Source organism: Impatiens glandulifera, chromosome 1 (genome assembly GCF_907164915.1).
Source record: "Impatiens glandulifera chromosome 1, dImpGla2.1, whole genome shotgun sequence".
NCBI classification, from domain to species: domain Eukaryota; kingdom Viridiplantae; phylum Streptophyta; class Magnoliopsida; order Ericales; family Balsaminaceae; genus Impatiens; species Impatiens glandulifera.
The window spans coordinates 134,165,075-134,183,735 of record NC_061862.1 but is presented as its reverse complement, the minus strand read 5'-3'; the positions used below and the strand labels follow the sequence as shown (position 1 = coordinate 134,183,735).

General features: G+C 30.4%; 1 protein-coding gene across 2 annotated transcripts; it reads right to left on the bottom strand.

Annotated features, from left to right (window-relative positions):
* Positions 1–7,370: 7,370 nt before the first annotated feature.
* On the bottom strand, positions 7,371–13,740 carry LOC124919828 (methyl-CpG-binding domain-containing protein 13-like). 2 transcript variants are annotated; one of them, XR_007097608.1, is made up of 5 exons: positions 13,458–13,740; positions 10,619–10,756; positions 9,892–10,060; positions 7,710–8,705; positions 7,371–7,636 (listed from the first exon to the last, which is right to left on the bottom strand). XR_007097608.1 is itself a non-coding variant. In XM_047460169.1 (4 exons), exons 1-4 carry the CDS (start codon positions 13,530–13,532, stop codon positions 7,783–7,785), a joined length of 1,305 nt encoding a protein of 434 aa, XP_047316125.1. In that variant the 5' UTR covers positions 13,533–13,740; the 3' UTR covers positions 7,371–7,782. The 2 variants fall into 2 exon arrangements, 1 of the variants encoding a protein (XP_047316125.1); XM_047460169.1 differs by having other exon boundaries at positions 7,371–8,705.
* Positions 13,741–18,661: the final 4,921 nt, after the last annotated feature.

Here is an 18,661-nt window from a genome sequence, read left to right as displayed (position 1 = left end):
AAATTTACAAAATAATTTTGAATAAAATAAAATAAATTACGATAATTTATATAATCATAAAAAAAAATATTTTTTAAATAAAATTATGATTAGAAAAACTAATCTAGATAATATTTAAAAACATAATCATAAGCCAATAAAAAAATTACTTTAAAGTTTAACTTGCAAGTAAAATTATTACTATGATATAATTATTAAATTACTATGATATAATTATTAATGTTTACAAATTTAAAATATTAATAATGATAAAAGATAAATGAATGGTTCCCGAACCTTCCACACTTTTCTGTTAGCTGCTGTCCCGATATCTTTTTATATATTAAACAATTTTTCCAAATTCCAACTGTCAATCATGTCATGCTTTTCCTATCTTCTTTACTCTCTACTTTATTATTATAAAATTACAAATTAGTCCTTCTATTTAAAAATATGAATTTGTTTTACTAACTTGCTCAATAATATTCATATATCCCTTAAAATTATAACAACATTTACAATTCATAGGCCCGATTCGGATTGAAGTTTTACAAAAGAAAAAAAAAACATAGTAAGAAAAAAAAAAAAAGTAATGATAGGTGATAATTTTGAGAAGGTTATTATTATTTTTGGTAAAAAGACCTAAAGAGATTGATATATATGAATAAAATAAAAAATAATAATTTAAAATATAGAGTATTTTAGTATTTTGGTTAATGAAATGAGTGATGTGATTGTTGAGAAGTGATTGATTAAAAAAACTCAATTTGACATTGTTCGGTTATTTAAATAACCTAGAAGGAGAAAATAATGATTATATGTGATGATTTTGAGAAAATGATGATGTTTTTTTTTTATAAAAAGACCTAAAGGTATTCATATATATATAAATAAAATAAATAATAATAATTTAAAATATAAGATATTTTAGTTAATGAATTGATTGATTTGATGGATGAGAGAGGAAGAACCTAGGGGTGTTCAATATTTGGTCTGAACCGAATATCCGACCGAATTCGAATTCACCGAATTCGAATAAACCGAATTCGAATTACATTTTCGGTTTTCGAATCGAATTTTAAACCGATTCGAATTCAAATACGGTTTTCGGTTTGGTTTTCGAGTTTAAGTTTTAACTCGAAAACCAAACCGAAAACCGAATTCATTTTTATTATTTATTTTTATTATATATTATATAACTTATTACATATTATATATTAAATTATCATGGGCCTTCTATTAGATCCCTACATTAAATCCATAATCCCTATTTCATTTTCCCCTTTCTCTAGTTGTCCACACCTCTCAACCGTCATATATTGTCGTCGTCGATACTGTTTTATTTTCGTCGTTTAATTATCGAATATATATTAGCGTTAGTCACTAAGTTTGCGTGATTTATATTTTTTTATAATTTAAGTATATAAGATCTCTTTAACAAATTATTTATTTTGTTAACTCTTTTAAAAAAATTATCTTATGGGTAGGTGATGTTCTATATTTGGTCTAAACCGAATATCCGACCGAATTCGAACCGAATTCGAATTCACCGAATTCGAATAAACCGAATTCGAATTTATTCAAATCAGTTCGGTTTTCGAATTTGCTTAAAAAAAATAAAAATTCGAAGAACCCGAACCGAAAACTCGAATAACCCGAAAACCGAACCGATGAACACTCTCATTCAAAAGAGTGTGATTGTTGAGAAGTGATTTGAATTATTTGAATAAAAAAAATTATCCACTCTCCCTCTTTCAAATAAATTAATTTATTAATCAAATATTAATTTTTTTTATTTTAAATTTAGGCCTCACTAGTTTAAATTATTTAAACAAAAAATAAAATAATTATAACTTCATTCCTCTGTCTAATCATATTACTCAATACATTAATCAAATTACATTCTATTTTATCATTATATATATATATATATATATATTAATATCATTTAAGTCTTTTAACACAAAAAAATAAAAAAAATCACTATTATCTCCAAATCATTATCAATTAATATATTTTTAAACAATTAAGTTGTTACAATTTATTTATAAATAAAATCCAAACCAAGATAGTTTTATTTATTATGTGTAAACTTAATCCTTCTTCTTAAAATTTAAAGTGGTTCTACAATTAATTAACAACACACATGAAACTTAACAGAGTATTTGAGAAATAAATTTTACAAAGTATTTGAGAATTTTTTAACTAGCATGAATCTCACATCCCTTTAGTTAGAAAGTTCATAGTTAAAATTAAATTTAAACTTTTAATGTATAAAATAAGACTTATTTATACTTAAACTTGCTTATAAAATTATATATCGATATATCTTAGTAAAAGTCTTCCAGATTTAAAAAAATAAATTGAAGCATTTTCGTGTAAGGATTAAATTAATAATATATTTGACATTGACTAATTTTGTAGGAAGAAAATTATATTAACTTTGAACCTTTAATAAATTACCTTCTTATCATATATAAATTTATTTTTTTAAACACTTTTAAATTATCAATTAAAATATTTTAATTTATTTATTTTTTATATTTTAAATTTTAAATATTATTTTTTAATAAAAGATCCAAATACACTGTTTTTTCTTCTAAAAACTACATCAAACATTTTTTTAGTCATAAACTATTTACTTTTACAACTAACCCTAGTTTACATCTAGAAGTCAAATCCTATACTAACCTAGGCGGCTAAGGACAAAAGAGAAACGAGGAAGAAGAACTTCAGTGGCCAAATTGAAGTTGAATTCGTTCACCACAACCAACCTAGCTTGGTATAAATAGCCCCTAGATGATCTTTTTCTGACCCATCAAACATTACAAGAACTTCGACGAACTGGTTTTTGTAGAAATCTTCTCCGGCGATTCAAACTTCGATCTAGGGCTTGAGAAAAACTTCCTACACATCATTGAAGTGTTCTCCAATCACTTGTAAGCTTCCCGTTTCACTCTAATTTGAGTTATGATTTGAAATTGAATTTTCCAAGTTTGATCGGGTTGATCATATTTAGGGTTCAATTTTGTGTTTTTTTTTGGTTTGAAACCAATCCCAATATGATTTATAAGCTTTCTGCGAAATAGATTTGATCAATTCAACCTTATTCCAAAAAACCTAAATTTGATTTAAAAATTTGAAAAAATTGAATTTTGTGTTTTTGAGCTTTAAAGCTTGATTTTTTTATTTAAATAGTTACTAAACACGTTTGTAAACATGATAAGATGATTTTTAGATCATATTACATCCATTCTGATCATGTTTGATCCAACTAAAAATTTTGAAATAAAAAGTTTAAATTTCAGTTTTGAAAGTCGTTATAGAGCTTGATTGATGTTCTTATTTTTGTTGTGTTTGACTATAAACATCATTTCGAAGCTGTTGAAACAAGAATTAGGTCATGAAATGACCTAAATCAAAAGTTCTCAAATTTTGCCCTAAAAATCTTTTTTAAAATCAATTGTTATAGAGTTTGATTGATCGTGTTTAGGGCTAGAGATTACGATCCCTACATTCACATGAGTTGTTTGCAATTTACAGATCATGATTTCATGGTCTATATCAAAAGATACAAACTTACAATTCTTCATATCAAATGAAGAACACTCGGTCCCCAACGACCGAGTCATGTAGGATCGGGACCAAGAAATAGGACCGAGAAAATCGACTGAGGACTGAGACCAATGACCGATGCTCTTAAGTTAGGACCGAGACTAAGGGCCGATGTTATTGAGTTATGACCAAGGAATCCGAACGAGGATTTTAACATAGGACCGAGAGGTCTTATTTGGGACCGAGACTCCCAAGTCCCATGAACGAGGAAGCTAAACCTGGGACTGAGCCTCCCACACATAGGACCGAATTACATGACTTTATGACCGAGCCTCTTGAACCCCAAGGTCGAAACCTCCAGTCCCTTGACCAAGTGTCTTGAGCCCCGATCTAGACTACCCCAATCTAGACCACCTTGATCTAGACCACCCTAGTCTAGACCACCCTGATCTAGACCGAACACGTCCGAGCCTAGATCGGTAAAAACGGACCCAAACCTTAGGACTTCAGTTCTAAGGCTTGTTTGGTTCCACCTTTTCAAAATCCAAAATTATTTTTATAATTTTTGAACCCTAATTCATTTTCAAATAATTCCGAAAGTTCAGAAAGTAAATTTTAAATATTTTTGGGATATTTTCCGTACAAGAATTTTAGCTAAGGCTCCGTTTGGAATTTATTTTAAATTCTAACACTTTTCTGGTATTTTGTAGGTTTTATACTTTAGGGTGTTCATCGGTTCGGTTTTCGGGTTCTTCAGTTCGGTTATTTGAATTTTTATTTTTAGCATAACTCAAAATCAATTGCACCAACCGAGAATTGAACTCGGGTCTATACCGTGGCAGAGTGCTATTCTACCACTAGACCACTAGTGCTTTTCTTTCTTTTTTCTTTTATTATTAAATCTTGAATTCAAAATATTCTAATTTGATTATTTTAAACTTCTTCTTAAGCTAAGTTTGGAAGAATAAATAATAAAATGAATTCGGTTTTCGAGTTGAAATCCAAACTCGAAAACCAATTCGAAAACCGTATTTGAATTCAAATTAGTTTGAAATTTGATTTGAAAACCGAAAATAAAATTCGAATTCAGTGAATTCGAATTCGGTTGGATATTCGGTTCAAACCAAATATTAAACACCCCTAGTTATACTTAATCTTATATCAATGCAATCGTATGTGTGCCTTTCTAAATAATTTTGTACAATTATTTACATAATATAAACTTATCCCCGTTTAGGATCCCCGAACTAATAATTAAAAAAAAATAAATGTTATAAATAAAATTTTTGATAATCATATTTTTACTTTAAAAATAAAATCGGATGGGCGCGGAAAACATAGTGCGAAAACTCTTCCCCGAGCATAACCAAGAAATAAATCCCAAACTCTAGTATAAAATACAAACATACACATATCCTTTTACTAATTTTTCTAAAATCATTTGGAGACTCTGTTTTCAAATAAATAATCTGTTAAATTAATTATATTTGATTAATTTAAACATGACTTTAATTAAATTGTTGTTTTAATCCCCAAATTATAAAAATTTGAATTAAATTAATTATTTTTACGTAGTTAATTTTAAAAAACTTCCATTACTGTCAAAATCTTTTAAAATAATATTTTCTTGTAAAGAGACCTGACACGCAAACCAAGACGCAACCTAAGGTTGAAACACATCGAACTTCGAGCCAACCCGCGATTCTCCGTATTGCCACGTGTCCACGTGTTAAGCTATGGACCAAGGAAACATCCTCGGGGGTTACACAGTTATTGATGCATACTCTCTAATTGTGTTGATAATAATTTATTAAGTATGCGTCCGCATTCTTCTTAATATCAAATGAGACGAAATTATCGAATGTAAAATTATTTTTCATATTTTTAACAAGAGTTAGTAGAACTTATCTTTTACATGAATGCTCCCTCATAAATATTTTTCTATGATTTAAAGAGTTTCTCATTATTTCGATAATATAGGTAGATGATTAATTTTTATTTGATTGGATACTTTCTGATGTAGTTTACCCATCATCGGTTAATAATAATTTAATTGTGTTCAAAATATTTGTAGAGATTCTTTCGACATGTTTTATTGGTTCGTTCATGCTTACTCTACATTATTCCTTATTATTTATTGTTTAGGAAATCAAATGAGTTCTTATTTAGAGTGACATTCAACAAATTGATTAATTAAATATTTTTTATTGAAAAATATATTTTTATAAGGGGTAATAGATATAATACTCCATATACATCTAACTAAGTTTTAAATATCTCCATTTATATTATTTTGTTTATTTTTTACATTTATTTTGGTTTAAAATAGTTAGGCTCTTTCAAGCAGTACAAATAAAGAACCTAACTTTAAGTATGAACAATTCTTATTCTATGGTAGAAATTTGAACCCTTTTGATACTAATTTACAACAATCGATTGCCTAAAATTCCAACTAGATTCTGTTTCTTAGATTTAGATTATAGTTTATTTTAATTAATAAACTCATTTCGTCTTCAAATCAAATAATATTCATTCTCACTAAGAAGATATCCACTATTTTAGTGTAAGTCCTATTTAGCAAACTGATTCAAACATATTACGAGTTTTGTATTTCGATATCATATTATATATATTTTAACTATATGCATGTTAAACATCTTATTTTCATTCAATATCAATATTCTTTATTGTTTATGATGATTTTGGGGACATATCACACACACAATATTTAAATATTGAGTAGACGAATGAGTAAACAACCTCATTACTGCCTTAGTCTGCAACATCGATCTTTGTCTGGAAATAGAACAAATCAGATGCGTCGTCGTTTAAAAGTAGAGTTGAAGAAATCATTTTAAGATGAAGATGAAAGTTGTGCCCATAATAACACTAAGAAAAAAAAAGTAGATATCCACCTATAAGAGAAATATGTACCTATTTTCAATACAAATTAACGATTTTATACAATTCTATATGTTTTTAATATTTAAAATATAAATTCCAACAAAAATAAATATATAAAAAATATATAAAGAGTAATTTCAAACAAAAACAAATATGCAAATAACAAATTAAAATAAATATACAAGGAGTATTATAACTATTATAAATTAATCATATAATTTGATATCTAGATTATTATTATTTTTTTTATTTTATAGATTTTTTTTAAATATTATTTACTAATTGATTTTTATACCTATACTCCATCCCAATTAAATTAATGAGAACTAATTCCTAAAATATATATATATATAATAATAATAATAATAATATAGCTATTTTAATTTTAAGTTAATTCATTAATTATTTAAGAACACCTTATCAAGTTTGAGAATCAAGAATATAAATTGTGTGGTGGATTTGTATTTTTTACCCCACTCAATAAATATATATTGATGAGTGTTAAGAGAAAAAAATTTAAAAAAGAACGAAAAAAAAGTGAAAAGATAGAGAAATTATTTAATTTCTTCACCCAAATTCCCTCGATCATTTCTTATATATATATATATATATTCCATTGCGTGAATTCAAACTAAAAAAAGACAAAGCATTGAGCCAAGGTCAAGTATTTTTTTTTTTTTTTTATCAAAATTGTACAGTTTAGTTGAAGTGATTGACGAAATGATTTTGGTGGAGCAAAGACGGATAAAGCTTAGCCAAAATTAAAGAGGTATAGTTTTGCCTCCAAGAATGGATTCATTCTTGTAGGTAATTCTATCACATGGACCAACAAGGCAGCTTTAAGATAAGGTAGGTAAATGAAAGAAGTTCTAAGTTTTCCCTATTCTTTTGGTTCAAATAAGTTCTTGAAATTAGATTAGGACCGAGAGATATAAGAACATAAGCAACTAATACTTCCAATTGAAGTAGTTTTATTTAAGAACATATTTACATTAATTGTAAAATCTGATAATGCACCAAAATCCAGCAATATTTAAGAGTACAACATACATGTGATGGAAAGAAGATTGACCCATAAATTCAGATTATATTTTCTTTCTAGAAATCATCCCTCATCAACCATTCTTCACCTAAAAAGAAGTTTAATCTGAAATTTCAACAGTCAAACCGCCTATATCTCATCTGTTTATTGAAAAGACTAAGAAAACTCCAACCAAATAAACAAGTTAATAAAAGGGAGTCACATATTTTAGCTAAATTTGATGTCTAACCTGTACAACAACATTGCTTTTCCTTTTCATTGATGATCCATTCCATATTTCCATTCCATTCCGTTAGCAAATGTCAATTTATTTTGTTCTCAACTGGAGTTTTCGTCGAACTGTTTCGGGAATGATTCATAATTGGTTGCTTCGATGCATTTTTCTCCATAGAATCAAGATATGAGCTAGAATCTGAATGAAAAGCTGGAAAGAGTGTGTTTTGAATACCACCAGTCTGATTCTTGGTCATATGTTTTCTGAGGAATTCTTCAACACCAAAATCATCTACTAATGGGATATCGCCAGTCAGTGTTTTGACAGCAAATTGAATACACGGGTCTTCTTCCCACAAGTGTTCGGATGGTTGTAGAGTTTTTAGATGATCTTCAACTGGAATCACATCTGTAAGAGTTTTTACCGCAAACTCAAAACACGGATCCATCCAGATATCGCTCAACACCGGTTCGGATGGTAATCCGGATTCTTCAACTGTTTTATCGTTTCCAGGAATAGATAAGATTGCTGGTGCTGGCATGACCTTAGATGATTCTTGCACTTTTTCGTCGATTAACGATTTAGATGAAACCTGACGAGCACGAGTGGTCGGTTTCTGTTCCAGTTGTGGACCGATATCGATGCCAGCAAGTCTCTTTGAAGCCCGTCGAGGCAAATCAGTCTGGTTTTCGCAATTTGGCTCTAACTTCTTAGTTGTATTCTCGGTTTCTAAATTGCCACCAGCTCGAGTCTTGGTTTTAATCTCCAGTGGTTGGTCAATTTGAAGGCCTGCAAGTCGCTTTGAAGAACGGCGAGGAAATTCAGTTGGTTTTCTGCATTTCAACTTACCAACAAGTCTGGGCTTGCTATCTCCATTTACATTTTTTCCTCGCTTGTCGTCGGTTGGAATTTCTTCGCCTAAAAGATCTGTGATTGAATTGTGCATGGAAGACTCACCCTTCTGCCCACTTTCTGATGAGATAGGGCATGACGTTACAGAGCTTTGTTTACCTGTATTAATCATATCACAAGAAAGATCCTCAAATAACTAGATAATATGAAGTCAAATTAATCAATTCATGAAGTACAATTTATATATTAAAGTACAAAGTTATAAGAGCTCAGAATCTCCATAATTTTGTGAAAAGGTATTCATGAATTCAAACACATAATGCCCACATCAACGGCAGATAATTGTTTCCTTTAAAGGAACATTGGCCAAAGGATAACTGATCTAGATATTATACAGTATCAGAATTTGCTCATTTGAAAAGAATGGAGCATCGATATTGAGAAAGTCATGAAAGATATCAGCCATGTGAGAAGATAATCATTTCATAGTGTTTGTTTCAAAATTGATGTTGCTTTCAATTTGTGTTGAAGACAAAGCATGTTTTGTCTTTGCAAAGTTGAAACTCTCTTTTGGGAATATTTAATAATATGGTTCGCCGTTTTCTCAACAAAAAAAATAAATCTGATCTACATATTACTCTTTCTTTAATAGTTAACTATATATTATTATGTTATAAATAGAATGTAATGCCTTCCATGAAAGATATCTATCAAATGAATTGAATGAAGAAAGGAGTTTTGGTCTCTCATCTTTGTTTTCTCATCTAAAGGCTTAGATCCTCACCTAATCTGTGTATGGCCAATCACACAATGACATGTGACCAGTTGATTAGAAGTATTAGATAATTATAATAATTATTAGTAGATATTATTGGTATAAGGATTTCCACTATAAATACCTCAAATGAAGTGAGGGTTATGGTGGTGGGATGCTATGCTAGCCACCTTTAGGGAATAAACCCTAGTTATATTAATGTTGGTTGGGATAATTATGTTAGTATTTTAGATTATCTTCTTAGTATTTGATTTCAATTAGGATTAGGTTTTAGTTCAAAAAATAGTCACTAGTCCCCTAATGACAAACTGCTCTCGATTAATATGAAGGAAGTTTATGAAAGTGTCGTCTCAAATTCTCTAAGTCTTCTCCTTTGTCAATTGAATTCTACAAACCCAATTTAGGGTTTGTAACAAAACCAGCAAACCGCATATATATTCTAGAAATCAATTGAAAGTTAAGAAAGAAAGTGACACATTAAAGTAGAGAAAGAAAAGGTGGGGAATTTGCACAATATAACTCCGAGCAACAATAAGAGTTTTATGTGAATAGGAAGTTTATAAAGCGTACATTGATTTTCTATGAGCTCTGCATCTGGGGAACTCTTTTTAGGGTTGGTGGATTCACAAGTCTTTTTGTTCTCTACAGCTTCGTTCAGAATTGAATCCCGGTTCAGGGATACCTCTGTTTTTGGTGAGCTATCTGATAAACTTTGTTCCTTGGCAACTGGTATTAATACCTATAAGCAAAAAGGTGATATAATACCACATAGAAGTAAATTAACTGTCTAACATTCCAGGAAAAGACCAATTATTTGAAAATGAACCAAGTTGCAATAGAACCTACACTCTAGATAATATATACAGGAAAAGGAAAAATATCATTCCCATTTGGAAACACTATTTATTTTTGTTAATGTATCTGGATCAAGATACGTTTGAAAACTAAAATTAGTCGTAGACAAATTATGAAATTTATTGGTTGTTTATCATCTGAATCCATATCGGAATACAGAAACATATTTTCAAGTGTTTTCAAATGGGGATTAGAAATATTCACCAAGTGACCACAAATTTTCAGCAAAAATAACATACTATCAAGACTTTGTAGGTTTGAATTACGAAACACTGATATTTTCTCACTAAGAAAATGTTTTAATTGCGTATTTGAACTGCAGGTGCAAGGATGTTCTATGCATTGTGATTGATTGGTAACCAAGAACTTCAGAACTCTTCTAAACATACAACTGAAAAGTTAAAATGAATAGGATTAGCATGTTTGGACAGCCAGTACAAACCTTATCATCCTCCATTTCCCCATCAGCAATGTCTTTGTCTTTGGATTTTACATACTTTCCCAGTTCTCCATTTTCACAATATCGCAATACATCCTTTCTAGACTGGAATATGTATCCCTTTAGAGGATCAATGTAGTACTGCAAAAATAACGCCAACTTAGTTTTCATTGACAGTTCCATCAAATGGCACTAAAACTGAATTAATAAAAGAGAAAACAAAGCAAGGACTTGAAACATATATTATTTTTTTATGATTAAATCAAAAAAGAGAGTAAAAGAGTGCTTTAAGAGGAAAGTGATGTCTGTAAATAGAAATCAAACAAAAATACAATCTAGAACAAGTCATGACAAGAGTTGTCACATGAAGAGCGACAAATACATAACAACATCAACAAGAAAGATTATAGGAGTAAACTAAAGACTCCTTAAGTTCAATACTTTATATACCCATAGCATAAAATTGGATTTTTGTCAATTACCATATTATGTTTGTCTAAATATACTAAACATTATGAATACCTGTGATCATCTCCAAGCAGATTCATGGAAATTTGGATTAGGTGCGTCAAGAGAAGAAGGTAGGTAATAAAAAGGAAATTACATGAATATAAATGATGATCAAACTCAACTACTCATTGTTCCTTTGTCCTAATAGATCTTCTGTGATGTAAAGATTATCTTAGCCTTCTCAGAGCATCTCTTTGATCCTCTCGATTTCTTATACTTGATTTTTTTTCAGAAAAAACGAACAGGCATTGACAAGCAAGATAAATTTATTTAATACCAAAAACCCAAAAGGAAACTCTCACCAGAGCTTAATGATTTGCAAACTGGTTATAGAAACAGGCTGAACTGAATTCTCCAGCAAAACATGAATTATATTTACAATTAAGGGAAACTCTACCAAGTTTCAGAATTTGCTTCTTATTGGATAAATAAACTTTTACATACAACATCAATTAGAACCGAAAGAAATCATGAGATGCCCTGTAAAAGGAAGTATCACTAGGTTGTTGAGTTCCGATCTCCTACTCTTTTCCCTTTTGATGATTCTATTTGAGTATTTTGATATTGCTCTCTTAAGAGTTTCTTTTCTGTTTCTATGCTCTATTTGGTACTGATTTGGTTTTTTGGTGGATCATGATTACACATATCATAATCTATCTGTACTGGCTTGGGTTTTCCCACGGGACATGCGACCTTAGAAGTGTTGTGGATCTATGAAAAAGAGTCTCACTTTTAAAAAAAATTATATATATGTTATGCTCTTAAAATATATAGTTTCGGCTTAAATTGGTGAACCACACAGACACTGGAGAGGAAAAGGCATCTCAGTTTTCCATTGTCCTTAATCATGTAGTATATGATACAGAATGGAGACTAGGGTTCTAAATGGCTAACATAATTATCCTACTTAATAATAAGAATATAATTCTTCTAATTTTCCAGCCACATGTCCTCGTGTGATTGGCCATTCAGAACCCTAATCCCTGTTCCGTAACAGATATAGGCGGAGACCTAAGGTTCTGAATGGTCAATCATACAAAACCTATTTTTAACATGTCATACTTTGGAACTCTAGTACTTTTTCAGCATCAATATCCTACAATTGGACATTGGAGTGGACAGTTTCCATATTGAAACAAAACTGAAGGAGGTGATCAAAATCCTAGAAGTCATCTCCAAATGGGTTGTTATTTTTTTCTGTTTCCTTTATTCAAGATTGCAACCCTGTTTTGAATTCCCTCCATTCAAAATGTCCATAAGGAGACCTAACAAGTGGACAAAGCAAGATTCTGATATAAGGGAAAACGGTTTTAGGGTTAATGCTCTATGGTAGAAGTGAATGGTTAGAAACCTAACAGTATGGTTAAAAGTATGCGGTTGGGAAGCCTAATAAGAGTATTTAACTAATTCATTTCATAGTACACTTAACAACTAATATTCTATTTATACTACTCTACTAATAACAACCACTTTATTCTCGCCACTTATCCTAACCGGTAGGCTTTCCAATAGCTAGGTTTCCAACCGTTCAGTTCCACCATAGGGCATAACCCTAAAACTGTTTCACCTTGTATCATCTTTCCCTAGTTGGGAACCTCCAAATTTGTCTCTGTTAGGGAAGTCCATGATAACCCAAGTGATCTTCTTAGGACTTTCATCAAACTTTTTCTGTGTAATATTTGTTATTTCATACTTAAAGAGAAAGCAAACAACCTCTAAAGCTAATTGTGCTTTTTGCTTCTTCAAATCACAAACTAGGTAACCTTAATAACTGGACCAAGCAGTTAATTCCTCCAGATATAACAAGCTAGACACATGAACCCTAATTTTCAATCTTTTTCATTTTCTAAGATCTGTCAATCCCCAACAGGAAGATTAAAAATAAAATCTCTTGTTTCAAAGCAATTAGGTTTCTCATAGTGAGATCAGCATCCGGTTGTCTATATGAACCAAATTAAACATCTTGTACTTTTAGTATTACATTTGCATAAGCACAATATGGTATTCCAACAAATACCCCCTTTCAGTTCAAGTTTAGCACAACAAAATCGTCTCAATCATCAATAAACTGTTAGCTTTTGACATCAATTCACAAAATTTGCTAAAAAAGGAAAAAAAAATTAGCATATAAGCAGTACCCATATATATATATTTAATTTAACCAAAGAAGGCAATACAAATCTAACGTTTTTATTTCAAACAACAAAACTTACTTAATCTATCCAAAATATGAAACGATAGGGAGTAGCAGAAACAAACCGTAGTTCTACCAAGTTAAGTGTATATCTAACAATGAAAATTGACTTAGTGAAAAGGAGTCTATGTGATTCACCTTGTCCTTCTTCCCGTTTTTCCGTACTTTCACTTCTACAGTCCAACCTTCCGGCAGAAAATCTAAATCCGCCATAATTATAAGTCAAATTCAGGCGAGGATCTCTATATCTCTTTCTTTCTCAATCTCATTCCACTGGTACCTCGATCTGAGAATTCAAGATCAATAACACCTTCACACACACGCGCGCACTCTCTCTCTCTCTACAGCTCTCAACAAGTGAGCTTGAAATCCATGATAAACGATGGAATCACGTGACCCGTAACCTTGGGTTTGGAGTTTGAGCCTTAAAGGTGCTTTTGGCTTTTGCTGCGAATTCCTAACAAACAATTCATTTTTCCTTTATTTTTTTCGAAAAAAAAAAATGATAAACTCAACCGAAAATTTCAAAAGAAGCAAATACATAAATCGATGTGACATGTTAGGTGGGTAGAAGAGAAAAATATTTAAAAATGTCTCGAAACATTTATTTTGAATTCCGTGTGGTAGAAGAGAGAAAATAAAAAATTGTATCAAAACGGTCATTTCGAGAAAAAAAAAATGAAAAAAATAAGTTGGTCCCAAAATGAACGTTTTCGGAACCTAAAATACGCGTTTCAGAACATGGAAACAACGTGCCAAGCAAAGTCAGATTCACGTACTTGTTTTTGCTGAAATTTTGGTAGAGTTTATCATTCATTTTTTTATTTATTTTATTCTAAACAATGAGATGAACTCTAATATATATATATATATATATATATATATATATATATATATATATATATATATATATATATATATATATATATATATATATATATATATATATATATATATATATATTTAGTTTTAGTTATTTAAATAATTATTTTATTTTATTAAAGTAATTTTTTTTATTAAATAAAATATTAAAATACTCTATATTTTAATATTTTATTATATATTAATACCCTCCCCTCTAAAAAAAATCAATTTTTAAATAAATTAAAAAAATAAACTAATTAATTTGAAAGAAGAACGTCAAAATAAAGAAAGAAAGGGAATATTCAAATATGTCCTGAAATATATACCTGAGATCATAATTCCATGCATGAACTTGAAATTCTTAAACTCTGCCACCAAAACTCTTATTTTTATAAATAGCCGTGCAATTTAAAATCATATTTATTTATAAAAATCAATTATAATTTTAACAAATACATGGGCAGAATTTCATACACTATTTTATCCTATATTTTCATAAGATTGTCAATTATAGACAATGATTGTTATGTAAAGGAATGTATCTAACTTAGTTCCTCATGTATTTTTAAAGAATTGTAGGCATATAATTGAATTTATGACATAAATGGTGTCCCAAGAATTAGGTGAAGCTTAATCATAAATTGTGCATGGCTGATTGTCAATAAAAATATATGATATATTTTGGATAAATATATTAAACAAATTAAAAATAGGATAAAAAATTAATTAAAAATTGCACAAATTAAAATATTTTATAAAATAAAATAAATAATTAAACTAATATAAACTAACAATAAATTCAATTAAGTGAATTTCAATGTATATATTTTTATTGTACGCATAGATATTTTACTTTATAAGATAAATGTCACTAACCTTAACAACATCATTTGTTTAGATATGTTATTTATAAAAAAGCAATTAAAAGATTAATTCTAAAAGTGGTTTGAATGCTAGTGATGTAGGGCTGCAAATGAGCCGAGCCGAGCTCAAATCAGCTTGAGCTCGAGCTCGAGTTCGACTCGATTTAGTATATATTGGCTCGACTCGAGTTCGAGCTCGAACGAGTTTATAAATTCGAGCTCGAACTCGACTCGACTATTTATCTACAAGCTCGGCTCGATTCGAAACTCGAACACAAATCAAATTTATTTTCAAAATTTATAGAAATTAGGAAAAAAACATATTTATCCACTCTTTTCATCCATATTTTTTAGTTATTTTTTAAATTCATTAAAACAAAATTCAAGTCCACAAAACCTTAAATTCATGAATCAAACACGGTTTATATCTCTAATATTCTTTTTACTTAAATTCACTACTTTACAATAATATATATGAAACAAAATTATAAAAATAAAATAATCAAAGATCAAACAAACACTTTATTTCTATTTTCTATCCTGTAAAAGACTAAACTCTCTCTTCTTTTTGATAAAAAAATTGCATGCCGTAAATTCTCACATTTTCTCTCTCTCATACAGTCACACACAAAATAGAGTGTGTGAACAGACAATAGACACAAAAAATGCACGTTATAATTCATCAACCAGACCCAAATCGAACGACATTCATGCATACTCATTAAAATAAATATCTTGAGCCTTTAGCATAACACCACCTAAGAGATAAATATTCTATTTCATATACTCCAATAATTGTGGTATAAGATTATAAAGATTTGACACTTGCACTTCCTCATGGGTGATGGTCCTCTATTCTGCATTGTCAGTCAAGAACGTTCATCTTCCACATTCCAAATGGCAGCAACAACGCCAATCAACCATAGTCGTAGACTCTTCTTCCCTTGCAACCAAAGAAGATCGATCGTCTACATTTTAATTATAGTGCGACAAAAGAAGATCGATCGTCTGCCATTGATCATCACTTTCACTTCAGGATTAGAGCGAACTTGGGAAAAGCAATATAAAGATGTCAATTATAAATTGACTTGTGATGTCCGATCTAAATTGCCAAGTCTGAGTTGATTTTTCTCCAATTTAACCGACAGTTGATCAGAGATGGACTAAGATGGTATTTGTGTCAATGTCACGACTCTGCCCAATTCTGTCCCAAACATTAATAAACAAAATTAAATTTATAATATCACAAATATATTTATTCTTTATATTTTATAAAGTTTATTTTTTTTTTAATAATAATATAAAATTTTAATATATACCATATTAAAATATTCATTTATATAATTTTATCATCAATTTTTATTTTTTTGAAAATTAAAAAATAAACGATGTTAAGCGGGAATTCCTAAAACCGAATAAAATCACAATGATAAACGCATCCTCAATCCCAAGATATCCCACTGCACTTCATAGCCGGTTTTCTCTTATGTACAAGTCAGGATTTGCTGTACCACAATGTGTCACACTAACTGGTTCCTTATTCAAAATCTTTCAAATTTTAGAAAAAAAATTAACTTTCCATTCCACATTAAGAGAGAGAATGATTTTAGAAAATTAAGGAACAACTAATATTACAGCATATGTGACCCACCAATGTAATACTATTGAATTTAAGTCACCAACCAAATGGAAATTGGCTCAAATGGGTTTTATAACCCTCGAAATTCCTCAAATGACCAAAACAATAAAACATTGTCCAAATGGGTTTCCCGGACAAAAATACCCTTAATTTTCCTTCACGTAACACTTAGCCCTTCGCGTACCTTTCGCGTAATCAGTTCACTTCGCGTAATCATTGCTTCGCGTAACACGTCCTACAAAAGGATTTTTTTATTTTTTTATCTTCTTTCTCTCTCATTTTCGCGTAAAGCTCTTTTCTTCTTCTTCCTTCACATAACCCTTCATTCCATCTGTATTCATCGTTCCAGTTGGTCTTCCTCTCGATTTCGGTCAACTTCCTTGCCACCGCCGTCGCCACCGCCGTTGCCTGCATTCTATCTGTGCATTTACATGTTAGTATAATATTCGTTTAGGGCTTAGTTAGGGTTTATAGTATTAGTTTATAGTATTACGCGAATGTATTATTGGTTCTTGTTGATTCTTATAGGTTATTAGTTTGGTATAGTATTAGTTTAGTATAGTATTAGTTTAGGGTTTAGTTCACTAGTTCTTGTTGATTCAAAGTTGGTTCATTTTTATGAATTTGTTCCTTTTCACATTTGGTTTTGTCGAATTTGAATTGGTATTTATAAGATTGTCGAATTTGAATTGGTATTTGTTCATTTTAAGATTGTCGAATTGGTTAAGATTGTCGAATTGGTATTGCAGTTAGTATGCTGTTAAATAGTTTTGTATGCAGTATGATTGTTTGTATGCAGTTTTGTAAGTATTAGTTAAGATTGTTGAATTGGTATTTGCAGTTAGTATGCTGTTAAATAGTTTTGTATGCAGTCTGATTGTTTGTCTGGTTATTTGTTCATTTTGTATGCAGTGTGATGCTTAATTATCATATGGGTTTTTCTGATTGTTTGTCTGGTTGTTCCTTTTCAGAAGATGGCTACAACAGTGAATGATTTTCCTGGTAGGGTTTCTTGGAAATCCACCCTAACAATTTCCAAGATTGTTGAGAAATTTAAGAGTCTTGGGCTGATGAAGAAGGCTTTGAAAATGCAATTTGAATTCTTATTGAAAGCCCCAAACTTGCAGTTCTCTGGGACCATTATTCACCAAATGCTGCTAAGGAAAACAAGCTATGACTTGAACTTGAACTGGATGAATTTCAGGGTCAATGGTAAAGACATCTCCTTCGGCATGAAGGAGTATGCTCTTATCACATGCCTCAATTTTGGTGAATTTCCTAATGATGATGATGATGAGGAGGAGGAGGAATGCATCGGACCTCTTCCAACCTTGCTGATGAAATATTTCGCTGCATCTTCTTTTGTTAGATATAGTGATTTCCAAGAAACATTTCTCGGATGCTCTAACAAGGAGGACACTTTCAAGATGGGGCTGATATGCTTGGTTTGCTAGTCCCTATTCACTTTTGACCCGAGGAGGCTGGTGACCGTAAGAATACTTCGAATGATGGATGATCTTGAAGCCTTCCTTCGGTTTCCTTGGGGTAAGGTGTCCTTTAGAGCCACCCTGAAGGGCCTTAACAAGGATATGAATTACTACTATAATTCATATTCAAAAAATATGAAGAAGATGAAGAAGGATGAGAAAGGAAGAACAGATACGTTGACCTATAATGTTATTGGCTTCGCACTTGCCTTCCAAGTGTGGACGTACGAAGTCATAAGAGGCTTAGCCCCATTTGTGACAAGAACACCACCAAATGAGCATTTCTGCCCAAGGATCCTAATCTATAAATCGATGAGGAAGAACAATAATGCAGAGATAGTGAATGCCTTTCTGGGGAGCCAAGTGTTGAAGAGTATGCAAGCCACTGAAGAGGAGAATAGAATATATACAGTGGTGCCAAGTTTGTAGATATGACAAAATGTTCCTTTGATCACTTATTTGAGGGGGTTACAGATGGGAAGAAGAAGT